Consider the following 15,290-nt stretch of genomic DNA (forward strand, 5'->3'; position numbering starts at 1 on the left):
ATCATACTGTGAATTCAAATGTCCCTTGTGGATTTAGGGCCAGATATTTCTTCGGAAGGTCCTACCATTAGGTCCCTTACTGGTTGGGTTCTCCTGCCCTTCATCAAGTCCATGCCATGTCTGCTAGACCAAGCACGGATAGGTCATCAAAGACTATGACAAGGAGGTCTAGTATCTGCACCAAAGGCAGAGCCCAAGAAGGGAACCTGTGTGGTATTGTTCCCAGAAACTTTGCAGAAAGGGTCACTGGACTGCAAAGAACAGAGGTTTAAAATTAACCAAGTTCACTACACAGATAACCACACCTCCACCCTCTGTCTCTCAACACCTTCCCCAAGGTGCTGAGATCCGTATCAACACCACCACTGTCTTACCATTCTCCAGGACTACCCCACTCGGCATGGCCCAGCACTTTGCTCAGATGGACGTGGCTTGAAAGGGACCATTAGACCTTTTGCCCTGGCTGTAAGCCCAAGTGCTGGTGGGATCCAAACCCTCTTCTGCCTGGCTTAATAAAACTGCTTTCCTTCTGACCCTCTGTGGGTTTTTTGTTTGTTTGTTTGTTTTTATTTTTTGTTTTCCATTGCCATTTACTCTCCCTGCCCCTGCCCCTGCCCCTGCCCCTGCCCCTGCCCCTGCCCCTGTCCCATACCAATTCCAAGACCCACATACCAAGGTCACAGAATGTTGGAGTCACTAGGTAATCTGGAAAGCCAGCCTAGTCTGGTGCTTCATTTTACAGGCAGTAGTAATCTGGAATAGGATTTCTCTCCGTGTCAAACTTCTCAGCTGGACAAACTTTGAAGCTATGACTCTTTCTTCTTTTCTTTTGCTCAGTCTAAGCGCTGCCGCTCCCGGCTATTGACACTCTAGCCCCTTCCAAAGCTGGCCACCCACAGGATTCTCCTGTGACTTAGTTCTCCGCTGTCCCTGAGCCCATACTAGAAAAGTTTAGGTCTCAAACTTAGTTTCCAGGCCTATCTTCTTAACCCTCATCCTACTCCTCTCTCTCTCCTCGTTTAAGCCTTGCCCCACGATGCCTTGACCAAATTCAAGGTTTCCAGCACACTTCCCAACTGTCTAATAAGAGTTGGAGAGAGGACATTTGCAAAACTACAATTCCCAGCAGCCCCTGCGAAGGTGCTCTCGCGGGTTGTAAGGAGACACGTACACGGAAGGAGCAAGCACTGGCAGACGGCAGAGCTGGCGTAAAGGGAACTAGTGGTAAAAGGACCTAAATGGTGGAGGGGGTGGTAGGCAGGGTAGGGGTAAGGGACGAACCCTCGACGTAGGGAGGGTTCGCAAGGCCTGCCTTGCTCTCCTCATGCCCACGCTTGTGTTGGTGGCTACGAGAAGCTGACATCTATTGGACAGACTCAATTGTGGGGTCCAGAAGGTCAGCAATCAATCTTTAGAATCCAGAGATTCCACACCGGTGGTCAGTATGTGCACTGCTGGAGTAGTAGGCTCAGCGTTTGACATATCAAGGGAAACTGTGTTTTGTTTCGAGCTTTAGTACACGCAGATAGTTGTAGGATTCATATTCAGCACCTAGAGGTTGGTGCTCATCAGATGTAAACTAGTGTTAGTTCAGTTCTTGAAGTTTATTCTTAGGATTGAAATTAAATACCCAGAGCTCACTCGAGGTTTGTGGTTTCATATTCACTGCTGGGACTTGGAGCTGAACATCTAGAAAGAGGAAACAGGCATTCGCAAAGCATTGGGATTGAACGTCTCAGGTTTTTTGAGATTTGGGGTCAGAGAAGGGGGTCCGTTGAGTACCTGAGTTTACAGAATTTGTTCATGGCCAAGGAGAAGTCATTAGAGATAAAAGGGTGGAGTGAGGTTTTCCGAAGCCAACTGAGGTATGGATTGGGATGAACTTTGTGGCAATGTGCCCACAGAGGGACTATACTGAACTTTTGAGTTTACATCCTAGGAAAGGACTATGTATTGTACTATGGGATATGGTTGTAATTCTTCTGTTGTGGTTGGAGGTTTAGGTCACAACCACCATCATGCTCAAAGCTGTGATCCTCATTGGAGGACCCCAGAAGGGTGAGGAGCTGGGGAATAAGGGAGTGGGTAGGCTGAAGCTGCCGGTGGGGTTGGGACAGTAGGAAATAGGAAGCTAAAATGTTCTCCTGTCCTCTCTCAGGGACTCGCTTCAGGCCTTTGTCTTTTGAAGTGCCCAAACCGTTGTTCCCTGTGGCAGGTGTCCCTATGATCCAGCACCATATAGAAGCCTGTGCCCAGGTAACCCCGTAGGCCTTCCTCTCACTCCACACTTCCTGCTCATCTCCTTCATGCTGTGTGTCTGTCCTCCTTCTCCCAGCCATGATCTTCTCCCACCCAGTACAACTACCGTGGCTGTCATTCACAGATGTCTATGTGAATGGCGCTGCTTCAGGTTGTGCATGCAGCCAGCCCTGACTTCCCTGCCTCTTGCCGCTCAGATCTCACAGCTAGTTTTATGGAATGTGAAGTCGGGCAGGCATCTGAAAGGCATCAGAGCCATGGCAGGGGGTACTGGTAATAAAACGCAGAGCCCAGTATTGTAGCTTCTCTATTCTTTATTGCTTTGTTATTGGGCTAGGCGAGGTTTGGGTTTGAGTCCCCCTTCTTCCTGCTGAGACCTGGAGCAAGCAAAATCTCAACTTCTTTCAGCTCCACTTTTCTTATCTGTAAAGGAGATTAAACCTCCCAGGTAGAGGGTGGAAGCTGTAAAATGCCTCATTCAAGGCAGACCCTTGATAAATGACCCTGTCATCTTATGCTGGGGACAAGCTTCAAGCTTAGAATAATATATAGTGGGAGGTGGTTCAGTTGGTCAGTGCTTGCTTGCACAAACAAGCCATGGGTTCGATCCCTGTCAGTCATCCGTCTAAAGAGCTGGTCTTAGTGATGGACTTGTAACCCCAGCACTGGGAATGTAGAGATAGGGGGATTATTGGGACTTACTGGCTAGCCGGTCCAGCCTAATCGTTAGGCTCCAGACCCCAGTGAAAGACCCTGACAAGGTGGGCTACTCCTGAGGACAGATCCATTGGAGATCCAAGATTGACCTTTGGCCTCCATGTGATTGTTTACACAAGGGCCTGTGTACCCCCACATATGCATGGACGAACGTACATGAGTTACAGATACAACTCAGAGACAGAACACTTGTCTAGTATGTATGAGGTCTTGGTCTTGCTGAGAGGGGGGAGGACTGTGGCTTGGTGGACAAGGTCATTCCAGGCCAGGTGCATGGGAGACTATTTTTTTTTTAAAAAAAGGGAAATCTTAAAAAGGGGAGGGGGGCTGGAGAGAAGGCTCAGTGGTTAAGAGCACTGACTGCTCTTCCAGAGGCCCTGAGTTCAATTCCCAGCAACCACATGGTGGCTCCCAACCATCTGTAATGGGATCCAATGCCCTCTTCTGGTGTATCTGAAAACAGGGACAGTGCACTCACATATATAAACTAAACAAATAAATCTAAAACAATAAGTAAATAAAAAGTGGAAGGATGGAGCTGAGCGTTCTAACTTCCTCACTGTCCAAGGGAAAAGCAGGGCAGAATGGCTGGTTGCCCAGGATAACCACTGGAGCTGAGCCTGTATCCTCTAGGCTTCTGGACCAGTATCCAGACCTTCCCAGTTCTCATCAGAAGTTTCTCTGCCAACCTCCTCATTTGTCCTAGGTCCCTGGGATGCAGGAGATTCTACTCATTGGCTTCTACCAGCCTGATGAGGCTCTCACCCAGTTCCTGGAAGCTGCACAGCAGGAGTTTAACCTTCCAGTCAGGTGTGTGTGTGTGTGTGTGTGTGTGTGTGTGTGTGTGTGTGCGCGTGTGTGTGTGTTATGTGTGTGTGTGTGTGTCTGAGTCTCAAAGTTCTTGGGAATGGATTGAGTCAGTAATATTCACCAGGGTTCACCCCATACCCAAGATACTTATTTGGGGCATCAGAATTACTTAATATGAGGTTTCCTTGCAGGCCTAGGCCAGAGGTACTCCTGACAAGGGTGGAGGTATCAGGGGAGGGTGTGTCGGGTACCCTGGCTCATGGTGTCTCACTGAGCTGGTTGGGGTTCCTGGGAACAGGTATCTGCAGGAGTTCACTCCCCTTGGCACAGGGGGTGGCCTCTACCATTTTCGGGACCAGATCCTGGCTGGCGCACCTGAGGCCTTCTTCGTGCTCAATGCTGATGTCTGTTCTGACTTCCCTCTGAGTGCCATGTTGGATGCTCACAGGCTCCAACGCCACCCTTTCCTACTCCTTGGCACCACGGTGAGAGGGCTGTAGAGAGGCAGAGACCACTCTGGGTCTTGGAGTAGGAATGGGAGGGAGGTGTGCTACTCCAACAGTTACAGAGGTGTCATTGGCAACCCTGAGCCCTTTGGTTGCTGGGAAGTCGGGGGAGGGAGGGCAGCTGTCAGCTCTCAACTCTGCTGAAGGCCTGTCAGTGTCAGAGCTGCGTGCCAGGTGCTAGGGGGGAAGGAAAGAAAGGGAGAGAAAACAGCCTTGGCCGCCCTGGAGGAGGCAGGTCACTGTCTTCGATATGTCTGTCTCTCAGGCGAACAGGACACAATCTCTCAACTACGGCTGCATCGTTGAGAATCCACAGACGCATGAGGTGAGAGTGGAATGGGGCTGGGTGCCTCTCTGTAAGTTCAACCCCATACCCTACACCTCTTAGGGGATGCTGAGAACACTTTTGGGAGGGGTCCATCCTGTCAAACAGATAGGACAGTTTGTGTGCCATTCCCCTAGCCCTCCCTAGTAAATCATCTTTAAGAGAGAATGACAGGGGGAAGGGGCGCCAGCTCGTTTCTGTAGGAGTGATGTTTTAATAAGTGTATGCACCAGGCACTACGGAACACAGAAGAGAGGCCCAGCAAGAGCCTGACATGAGGGGGGCAGGGCTTCCTTCAAGAAACAGGTAGAGATGAAGGAGACTGCAGGCAGAGAGAAGAGTTTGTGCAAAGGCAGGCAGGAAGTAGCATGGTGACCCATAATTATGGAGGTGGGAGCATAGTCACTGAGGCAAGAGGGACCTTGTCCCTGTTTGTGAAGATCCCTGCCCCTGAATCTCATGGACTTTGACACACAAACCATTTTACTTGTTCATAGTTTAATACATATAAAATCTATATGAAGCGGACACGTGTGCTTACATACATGCAGTTTTGTGGCAGGCACCAGCTAGACATGAAAAACAGAACCGCACAACACATTCCCTGTCTCTCAGGAAACCTGTCTAGCAGGGAAGACGGTCAAGAGCCAAACCTTGGCACAGTGGCCCGGGTGAGGCATGACCAGAGGTCAGGGGGTGTCAGGTCGGAAGAGCTAAGCGGAGTTGACAACGGAGTGCCAAATAACAGTGTCAACTGGGTTCCAGACAGAGGGTTGTCCATAGGAGGAGGCAGAGAAGGACATCCTAGTGGCCGGTTATTTCCCAGTTATTTCCTGGAATGCCCGTAGTTAGGGAGGGTGGAGCATGGGTAGCCCCCTGGGGATGTAAAGCCAGGTAGGGCCAAGGTGTGAGCTACCCCTTCAGGAGTTGCTCTTGGCAGCAGAGGAGCCTGGGGGTGACGTAGTGTGAGCCAGGGGTGGTGGTGGTGGTGGTGGTGGTGGTGGTGGTGGTGGTGGTGGTGGTGGTGGTGGTGATGATTGTGGTGGTGGTGGTGGTGGTGGTGGTGGTGATTGTGGTGGTGATTGTGGTGGTGGTGGTGGTGGTGGAGGTCTGCCCTCCACTATGAACTCTGCCTTCACTTCCCTAGGTCCTGCACTATGTGGAGAAACCCAGCACCTTTATCAGCGACATCATCAACTGTGGCATCTACCTTTTCTCCCCAGAAGCCCTGAAGCCTCTCCGGGATGTTTTCCAGCGTAATCAGCAGGATGGGCAACTGTGAGGCAGGCTCCATGACCCTGTGACCCAACCCCAAGCATCCCAGTCCCCGACCCGTGCCCCCTGCCAGGCTCTGCAGGCCCCATGTCACCCCGCTCCCTGTCTTTCTCCCTTCGCCCTTTCCCGAGTTCCCTTTTAACCTCATTCTGTCCCTCTTCCTTCCACACCCCAGCCCCTCCTCTGTCACCGCCTGCCCATTCCGCTTCTGGTCCATTTCTCTCCAGCCCTGGTTGTCCCAGAGACATCTTTGAGAACAGACGGCAACACACACTTGGGTGCACATGCGCTCAAGTGCAGACACGCACACGCACACACACTCTCGCTCAGGCTGCCTTGCTGGCTAATGTCAGGTTTGTCCCTCCCGAAGCCTGGAAGCCTGAAAGCTGGCCACTAGGTCTCCCCTCCCAACCCAGCTCCCATCTCACGCCTCGTTCATCTGCTGACAACATTTCTCACTCCACCATGTCTCTGCTTCTCTCCATCTCTCCTGCCCTCTCTATCTCTGTTTCCGCTGAGCTGGCATCTGTACCATCTCTTTCCCCCCCCCTCTCTGTGACTGTCTCTGCCCTCACCAGCTGCCTTGCTCTGGGGTGAGTTTGGGTTTTTTTGTTTTTTTTGTTTGTTTGTTTGTTTGTTTTTTTGTGCCATCCAGTGAGGGGGGAATCTAGATGGGTGAATAGGGGGAGGGTGGGCATAAGCAGGGACGGGAGGAGTGGGGTCTAGGCCTGGGGCTTCCCAGTGAAAGCAGTAGTCAAGGGTAGTACAAGAAGTGCCTAGGATTTGAATAGACCTTGGTAAAAGAGCCAAGCTAGAGGAGGGCTTGGAGAGTGGCAAAAGCCCCTTCAATTCCTTCCTGGAGAGACTCCATATTTGGACTCACCTAGGGAACTGATATCTACCTCTTTCCTGGCCAGGGAGGAATCTCCAGGCTCCTGGCCTGGTGCAGGGACCATCCGACTAGAGCAGGATGTGTTCTCAGCCCTGGCTGGGCAGGGCCAAATCTATGTGCACCTCACCGACGGCATCTGGAGCCAGATCAAGTCGGCAGGGTATGTGGGGCTGGAGAAGAGCCTGTGCCACAGATCTTGAGACTCTTAAGAGCGTGGCACTGGGGTGGTGGGCACAGGCCCTTGTGGACCCTGAGTGCCCCTCCCTGCTTTGGTCCCTAGCTCGGCCCTTTATGCTTCCCGCCTGTATCTGGGGCGATACCAGATCACCCACCCAGAACGGCTAGCCAGACACACTGCAGGGGGCCCACGAATCAGAGGTACCCACCCCACCCCATTATTCCCTTCACTCCCCACATCCTTGGGCCTACACTGTTCACCTCAGGTGGAAATGAAGGCTCAGTCTCCTCCCCTCCCTATCCAGATGTGTTTTGGGGTACCTGACCCCAGGTTGTTTCTTCTGCTTCCAGGAAATGTTTACATCCATCCAACTGCTAAAGTGGCCCCATCAGCTGTGGTAAGCTGTGGCCCCAACTTCAGGGAGAGGCTGTTGGGATCCGTGGGGATACCTAGGGACTAAACTCAGGTGCTGGCCTGTCTCCCCCACCTGCTCTGGAATACCTCTTGTGTCCCCAAGTCCCTCCATTCTCAGAGTATGATGGTCTTCTCCACAGCTGGGCCCCAATGTCTCCATTGGGAAGGGGGTGACCATAGGCGAGGGTGTGCGTCTGCGGGAGAGTATTGTCCTCCATGGAGCCACACTGCAGGTAGGAACCAGGCACACAGGAGTGTGTGGTACCCAAGAGGCTGAAGAGGGCGGGGGCGGGGGGGGGGGGATTCAGGTATGCCTTCCAGAGCAAGAGGGGTAAGCCCACCCCCAGGCTCTGAGTGTCCCTTCCATACCTTCTCGTGCAGCCTCCTACCCCACTCACCTTGAGCCATTCTATTTGGCAGGAACACACCTGTGTCCTTCACAGCATTGTGGGCTGGGGGAGCACTGTGGGGCGCTGGGCCCGCGTAGAGGGGACTCCCAATGACCCCAATCCCAATGACCCCCGCGCCCGCATGGACAGCGAGAGCCTCTTCAAAGATGGAAAGCTACTTCCTGCCATCACCATCCTGGGTATGGTTTGTTGGAGGGTAAGGGGTAAGGGTAGAGGAGCTCCACAGGTGATGGCTGGAGTCCGCAGGGAACCTTAATTCTTGTTATGTATTGTGCATGTCTGTGCTTGAGTGTGTGTGTGTGTGTGTGTGTGTGTGTGTGTTCCTTAAGCAAATATTTACCAAAATCCTGCCATGTACCCAGCCTGAGTGAAATCACTGGGGTTGGAGGCCTGGCCTGGAGTACTGACAGGCAGAGCCAAGCCATGGCCCCAGCTCTCTTGTGACCTGTTCCTGGCGCCCTCCTCCATGCTTCAGGCTGCCGAGTACGGATCCCCGCTGAGGTGCTTATCTTGAACTCGATTGTTCTACCACATAAGGAGCTGAGTCGAAGCTTCACCAACCAAATCATTCTGTGAGGTGCTGCCCAAGGACTCCACCCACTCTCCTGTGGGATGCCGCCTGCCTGACCAGCTCTGTCCAGAAAGGACCTGAGGAAGCCACCTCATAGGGAGCCATGTGTGTGGCTGGGGACACCTGGCCTCCCTCCCCACCCCCAAATAAACCCCTGTGAACCTTGGAGCCAGCTTGGACTCCGCTTGTGCCTGGGCTGGGGGTGGAGGTACAAGAGGGGCAGCTGAGTCAGGCCCCCCCACATTAGCATTTAAATTGGAGTCGTCGCTGCTGGCTCATGAATAATGAATTCGGAGTCTTGGTAAATCTCCCCCTCCCACTTCCTCAGCCTTCTGCACTAGCTGTTTTAGAGGAAGGCCCTCCAGGCTCCCTGGCCTGCTGGCCCCCACGACCTTCACCCTGCTTGCTTGCCTGCCTCCCTGGGCCTGGCTTTCCAGAATGCTGAAAGCTGAAGGATTTCAGTGGGCACACTTGCTGGGAGGCTTGGACCCAGGCTGAACACCCAGCAGCCTGCTCTCCTCAGCTCCACGCCAAGACCCAGCCCTGGCCTGTTTAACGCTTTGCCAGCTCCATCTGCTCCCAGGCTGGCTTTGGGGAGTTGGGGGTTTTGGCCCTACCCAGGGGTCTTCCAGAATCCGTCTCCCTCCCCTGTCAGAGGTCTGATTTAGAATAGGCCCCTTTACCTCCTGGCAGTCTGATACCTGGCGGGTCCTAGCCCTGCTCTCCACATCTCCATGTTTGCCCATGACCCGAGTGTGCCCCTCTTGGCACCCCCCTTTCCACAGCTGTGGGTGCTGAGTTTAGTTGCCAGATGAGCTGGTAATGATCGTAATCTGCTAATTGAGAGGAATCTAATTACCCGAAGAGAATAGGGGGGCAGGGTTTGGGTGGGAGGCAGGAGGGGGTCCTGGCAGCCGGCTTGGGTGGCAGGCAGCAGGGTGTCAGGACCTTATTGTCAACACCAGGGGCTGGGACAGAGCTCAGGATTTCATAGTTTCCTAGGCAGGCAGTTAAAAAGAAATATGGGAACTGGACCAAGGCTGACCTGGGGACTGCCCTAGAGATGACCTCCCATGTCACGAGGGCTGGATGGCCCATGGGAGGTGGCCCAAGGTCTTAGCAATTCTAACCTGTAACCTCCATAGCCTCTTTCTCTAGTTTCTTCCCAGACTGCCTCCAACCCAGACAACTGTCATGTCTGCAACCATCAGCAGAGTTGCAGACCCATTCAGCCTGGGGTCAGCTCCCTAAGGAAGGGGCCAGGAGAGGGTTGGACCACAAGGCCAGGCTATGGGTCCCTTTCCTCTCCTCCCCCTACCCTGACCCTTCTGTTCCAAGTGGTTGGCAGAGGCCATGGCAGCTCCATCATAAATATGATAATTTAATTATTTTCTCAGCAAAACACCGTGAAATCCAATAAGTCTGTGTCAGGCCCTGGCCCCCCGGACCCCCCTCCTAGACCCAGTGGGGGTGGAGACGTGATGGCAAGAGGCTCTGGAAGGGGAGAGGGTCAGTGTTTGAAGGTGGTGTGGAGTAGGGAAGCTGAAACATTCAACACATTGCCCAGGCTGGGGGGGGGGGGTCACAGGTGCAAAGTGTCTTAAGGGTGAGGGGGTGACACCCTCAGTCCTTCCGAGCACTCCTCTGCATTGGGAGAAGCCAAAGCCCCAACTGTCTAAGGGGGCAGCTCACAGCCCAAGATGTGGGAGCACCCTGTCTGGAGAGGGGTAGCAGGGAGTCCCCTTATCTGCTCCTTTGGGGACCTGCACCCAACCTTCATTAGCCTCATAGAGGTGTAGGGTATAGGAGGGTGCTGGTTCAGGGGTGGGTTTGAGAAGAGAGAAATCAGAAGCAACTAGGGTGGGAAGTGGGGGGGGTGAGCAGGGGGAGGGATGCGGGGGAGGGGTGCGCTCCTGCCATTAGTGCTTTTTTTCCTGGTTTCCATAAAAAGATTATTCTGTGAAATCAGTGAAGGGGAGCGAGCTGGGGGCCAGGGAGGGGGGGTGGGTCCCTGGCATCAAGCTGGATGGGGTGACAGGGAAGGAGAGCTGAGGACAGGGACTGAGTATGGAGAGAAATTTGGATGGGCTTCAGGAGCAAGCAAGATAGAGACAGAGAGCCAAGAACACTGGCTAGGGTTGGGGGGACTGGTCAGAGTGGGGCTGAGGGAGTCGGTGCTCCCTCTCACTTCCGTCCTGTTGGGGCTGCCCAGGTCCCAATCCTACCTCTATCAGAGCCCCTCCCCCTGGCACTTAGCAGCTATTATGGGGGAGCAGATTGCAGCCTCCTCCCCCTCTCTGGGAAGCAGGCACAGCTGGGGCCCGCCACATCTGCCGCATCAGCACGGAACACAGCTGGGTGTGCCCAGAGCCATACTCCCCAAAACAAAAAGGGGGTGGGAACCAAGGAGAGCCCAGACCCCTGAGATAGACACACTGACACCTCTGCCAACAGACACTCCTCAAAGGGAAGCAACACCCACCAACACACGCTCCCTGTGTGCAGAGACTGAGAACTGGCAAACACGCAATTACCCGGCCCCGCCTGCCACCTCCGCTCCCCTCCCGCACCCCCCTCTCTTTCCTTTTCTTCCCACTAAGGCTGCCTTCTGTCACCAAGCCATCTCTGAACTATCCTAGGCTAGGTTTAGGGGAGCAAGGGGTTTCATTGGCACCAAGAACACCTTTCTAGTAGGTCAAGGGATGGTAAGGGATGCCTTGGGAACCCATCCCGGGTAGCAACTTACTCCTTTTCCAAGATTGTACCCCTCCCCGTAAGGAGGCCTACCCTAGTCAGGTGAGGGTCTATGCCAGTGGACCTATTCCTGTGACTCTCGTGTTCCACTGGCCACCGCAAGGCGGCGCTGTGTGCCCTCAGTAGCTCCAAATCCGTTCTGAGCGGCTCCAGGGGCCAGCCTCTGCCAACCCTATTATCTGGCAGTCCTCTACCCTCTCCGGTTCATCGCTTGGCTTAGCTTTGCCACCCCAGGCATGTGTAGGGTGTAGAAACGTTCATGACCGGAAAGTCCTCCTTCCCAGAACGGATGATCAAGAGTTTTCTTCTTTCTCCTCTCCTAGTTAATAGCCCCTGATTAAACCTGCCTCCTCAAAGATCTCCTTTCCCTGCTCATCTCTGTGGCCGGTGTCTTGCCCTCAACCCTCTCCTCCCTGCCCCCTCCCATCATCCCACTCGGCACCACCCCCCCATGCCCCTCGGAGCTTTAATCCCTCCTGCTGCCGTGCTGCCTTATCTGCTCCCAGCAGCTTTCGCTGCAGCAAAGCCCTCTCCCCCTCCTTCCCTGGATCTTCTCTCCCTCCTTCCTGTTCTCTCTGCTCTCCGACCAGCGCCACCTCCTGCCTAGCCTCTCTGTCACTCAGACCCCCATCTCGGGGCTCCCTGTCTGACACCAGATTAGTGCCTAAAGGCCCTTTGCCCTGTCTCTAGCGTCTGCTCAGGGTCTGTGGGCTGCCTACCTACTCCCACCCTCCCTCTTCTACCTCAGCCCTCTCCACTGACCCCTTAAACTTCGTCCGTTTCCAGCCAGTCAGGATGTGTATCTTTCTTCTTCCGCCCTCCCCTTCCACGTCCCCTCCCTAGTTCCTCCAGGATTTCCCTAAGCTTCAATCCCACCCTCTCCATTCCTGGTGACCGATGACCTCCGCTTGAGAATACCCAAGTAGGGATAGATTGTGTGAGCGCAAGGCAGAGGAGCGGATGCTTCCCAGGGATAGCCCAGGGAGGGCCCTGTGGGGGTGCAGAGTACTGGTGACAGTGGGGGCAGGGCCTGGCGATGGGACGCTAACCCTCTTCAGTTGCCTCAGATCACGTCCGGTCCTTCCCATCCCCCTTCGCCGGGACTCTCATTAACCGCTTCTCCTGCCTCGTCCGTGGCATAAATAACCCAGATAAATCAGCCGCCGTCCGCCCCCCGCCCCTCGGCCCCCGCACAGCCCGTTTGTCACTGCTGCTCGCTCGCCAGCCAGGCCTGGCCAGGCACTCACCCCCCCCATCCTTGTCCCTCCCTGCCTACATGTGTCCCACACTGGCTTCCCACCCCCTGGTCAGCACCAGGTCCTGGTTTCTGAGCTGCGGCGGGTGTCAAGGAGGTGTCCCTTGGGATCTGGAGGCTGGGGACTCGATCTATAGAATGCTCCTTAGGAGTTCAAAGGTTGTGTAGTTTATGAAGCTAGCCAGCCAGCCAGGGGAGTCAGGAGCCCTCAAACGACAGGAAAGAACAGAAAAGGCTTCCTTTGGGGGAGTCCCTGGACTGTTAAGAGGTTCCCTGGGAAACCCTTCAGGTTCTGTACCGGAGTCTCGGGTCTCCCTTTGGAGAGACATTTTGCTCATGTAAAACTTCCAAGTTTCTTCCCAATATCTCTGACTAATCCATCCTGACCTCCCTGTTGTCTCCACCCTTTTCCCGGGCTTGCCTAACCGGATGCACTCTGACCTTTGCCTCCCTCTCTCGCTAACCTGCTCTTTCTCAGTTTCAGGAAGCTTATTTCGAATCTCAGGGCGGGGAGAACTGGGCGGTGAACACATCTGAGAAATGGGGATAACTGGAGGGCAGAGGAGCCGGAGTGGGGCCCACATTCTGCCGGGACCGTAGCCCCTCCCCACACTCCAAACTCCGGGGTCGCTGGCAGCCCCTCCTACTAGCTCACAGCTAGCTCAGGTCCTAGCCAGCTCCCCTCGGCCCTGCTTCCCCACCCCACTCCCGCCCCCGAGGGGGCAGCTGGTCCCTAGGGAATGGGTGAGAGAAACAGGGAAAGGCTGAGGGAGCTTGGGCGCAGGGATGGGGGTGGGGGTGGGGAAGAAACTGGGCCGGGCCCCAGGGACCAGCTGGGCAATGAGCCGGGGAAGCAGCCGGGAGGCTAAATGAGGGAGATTATCACCCAACTGCAGCCGGGCAGAGAAGGAGGCAGGCAGGGAAGCAGGGAGAAGGGGGGGAGAGGGGACAGGACCAGAGGCAAAGGGGGTATGGAGGAATAGAAAGGGGGCCAGAAGGGGCTGCGGGTGGGGAGAGTGAGTGGAAACCGCCAAGAGATGGGATGGGAGGACGGGGGTCCCCACTGAGCATGACCTGATTCCAGGAGGTCTGGGAGACTGGATCGTAGGGACTTGCGGACAATTAGAGACAGCTGGCCACCGGGCAATGGTGAGAGTCTGCGTGTAACAAACTGCGGCTTCATTCCAATGCCCTGGAGTTCCCCTACAGACCCCACCCCAACCCCCCGGCATGGAGTTACCACCCAACGTCTTCCCTTTTAGAGGTGGAAGAGTCCCTGCCGATCAGAAGCGGGGGAGGGTGTCATGATGGAGGTCAGCTTACGGTGGAGACAGCTTGACCCTGAGAGCTCAGCAGATAGCAAGGAATTCAGACAGGATATCAGGGGAGTGGTGAGGGCTGGGGGGAGACTTGGGGGCAGCTCCCACTTTCTTGGCAGAGCCCCAAACTGAAGTAACCTTAAAAAAGCAATTAAATCACCTTTAAAAAAAAAACCCCAGTAAAGAAAAATCGATATTGGGAGAAAGGGGAAGAAAGAAAAGGAGGGATATGTGGTGCAGGGGGGTGGGGATGGGGGGGGACTTTGGAAAGGTCTGGAAGTCGACCAGTGGGGGAAGAGTAGGGGAGACTACTGCCAGGGTACGGGGTAGAGAGGGAGCTAGCTGTGTGTGGTCACCTGGATTGTTCCATAGGAACTCAGCGCCTGCTTCCAGTACCAACTGTACTTCTGCTGTGTCCCAGCCAAAAGCAGCACTTGAACCTGTCCCCAGGGGTCTTCCCAGCTTTGGGAACCTGCTGACCTAAGACTCTCGGGAAGGAAGCTTGTGGGGAAACCCAGCTGTGGGACCCTGGGAAGCCACTTTGCTGAAAGGCTGGGAGCATCTAGTCAGAGCACCATGCATGGCTAGGACCAGGTGTGCAGGGGGATTACACACTGGGGTACCCCTCACCAGGGGCCCGACCTGGTATTGCAGCCAGGGCAGGCTGAGCAGCAACCTGAACCCTCAAGGGAAGCTGCGCTTGTGACTCTCCCTCGGGGGCCAGCCTGAGACTGCAGGGCCAGGCTGACGCAGGGGAGGGGTGGCCGTTGGACAGCGCGTGGACCTCGGGCTCTAATCCTCAGCAGCTGCCGTTTCCCTCAGATCGATTCCCTTCTCGCTTTTTTTTTTCAGCTGCTGGTTCCATGGCTTGGATCGATGGAGCTGCCTCCCCCTCCCCTCTGAGCTTCCTCTCCCTGCTGCTCATTAGCGCCCCGATTAATCAGCCCCCCTTTCCTCCAGGACAAGTACTTCCTCTCCCCTATGAGGACTCACACTTTTACACACCTCCCAGGGGGCACAAGTGGACCATTCTGGCTACCCCCAAGCGGGAGGTACCAACATACCCCCTCCTGGTGAGCCAAGAGGGGTTTCCACTTCCTCTTGTGATGGTAGCCCGTGTGTCTGATTTCCTCTCCAAGATAGCAGCCTGCAAGGCAACCCTGCCTAGCTATGCCAGAGGATAGGACATTCTGGGCACTAATTTCCTTAGCATAGTATTTCTATTGAAGCCCCCACTCATCTTCTCACTGGCTCTAATACCTCCCCTGGGTTCTTCATTTCCCTCTCTCCTGCCTCTGAGCTCTTTGCTCCCTGGTCTGGCTCATCCAGCCCTCTCCCTCGGTTTCCCCAAGCCTGGTCATAACAAGGGATTGGGAGACTAAAGGACTAGTAAAGTGGCTACAGATGAGCAAGCCAGCCAGCATGGACTCTGCTTCAGTCACAAGAATAACTGAACCTGGGATTGGGGGCAAAGTCAGAGAAAGGGAAGCAGCATCCCTCCTGGAGGGGGTAGGGTGTGGTGGATGTTGAATCAGCAGTCCCCTAGGGAAGGGGAATCTGAGTGAAGCCACAGTTGTCCCTTCCTCTCTCTTGCCTGCCTTCCCT

General features: G+C 54.7%; 1 protein-coding gene across 17 annotated transcripts; it reads left to right on the top strand.

Annotated features, from left to right (window-relative positions):
• Positions 1-1,188: 1,188 nt before the first annotated feature.
• On the top strand, positions 1,189-8,529 carry Gmppa (GDP-mannose pyrophosphorylase A). Of its 17 annotated transcripts, none has more exon segments than NM_001025056.2 (13): positions 1,189-1,438; positions 1,998-2,058; positions 2,159-2,256; positions 3,683-3,786; positions 4,085-4,271; positions 4,558-4,617; positions 5,765-5,895; positions 6,810-6,944; positions 7,065-7,162; positions 7,313-7,359; positions 7,517-7,609; positions 7,797-7,965; positions 8,262-8,529. In NM_001025056.2, coding segments are annotated over 12 exon segments (1,263 nt in total). In that variant the 5' UTR covers positions 1,189-1,438; positions 1,998-2,018; the 3' UTR covers positions 8,363-8,529.
• The last annotated feature ends 6,761 nt before the right edge of the window (positions 8,530-15,290 follow it).

This window comes from Rattus norvegicus, chromosome 9 (genome assembly GCF_021556685.1).
Source record: "Rattus norvegicus strain SHRSP/BbbUtx chromosome 9, alternate assembly SHRSP_T2T, whole genome shotgun sequence".
Lineage (NCBI taxonomy): Eukaryota > Metazoa > Chordata > Mammalia > Rodentia > Muridae > Rattus > Rattus norvegicus.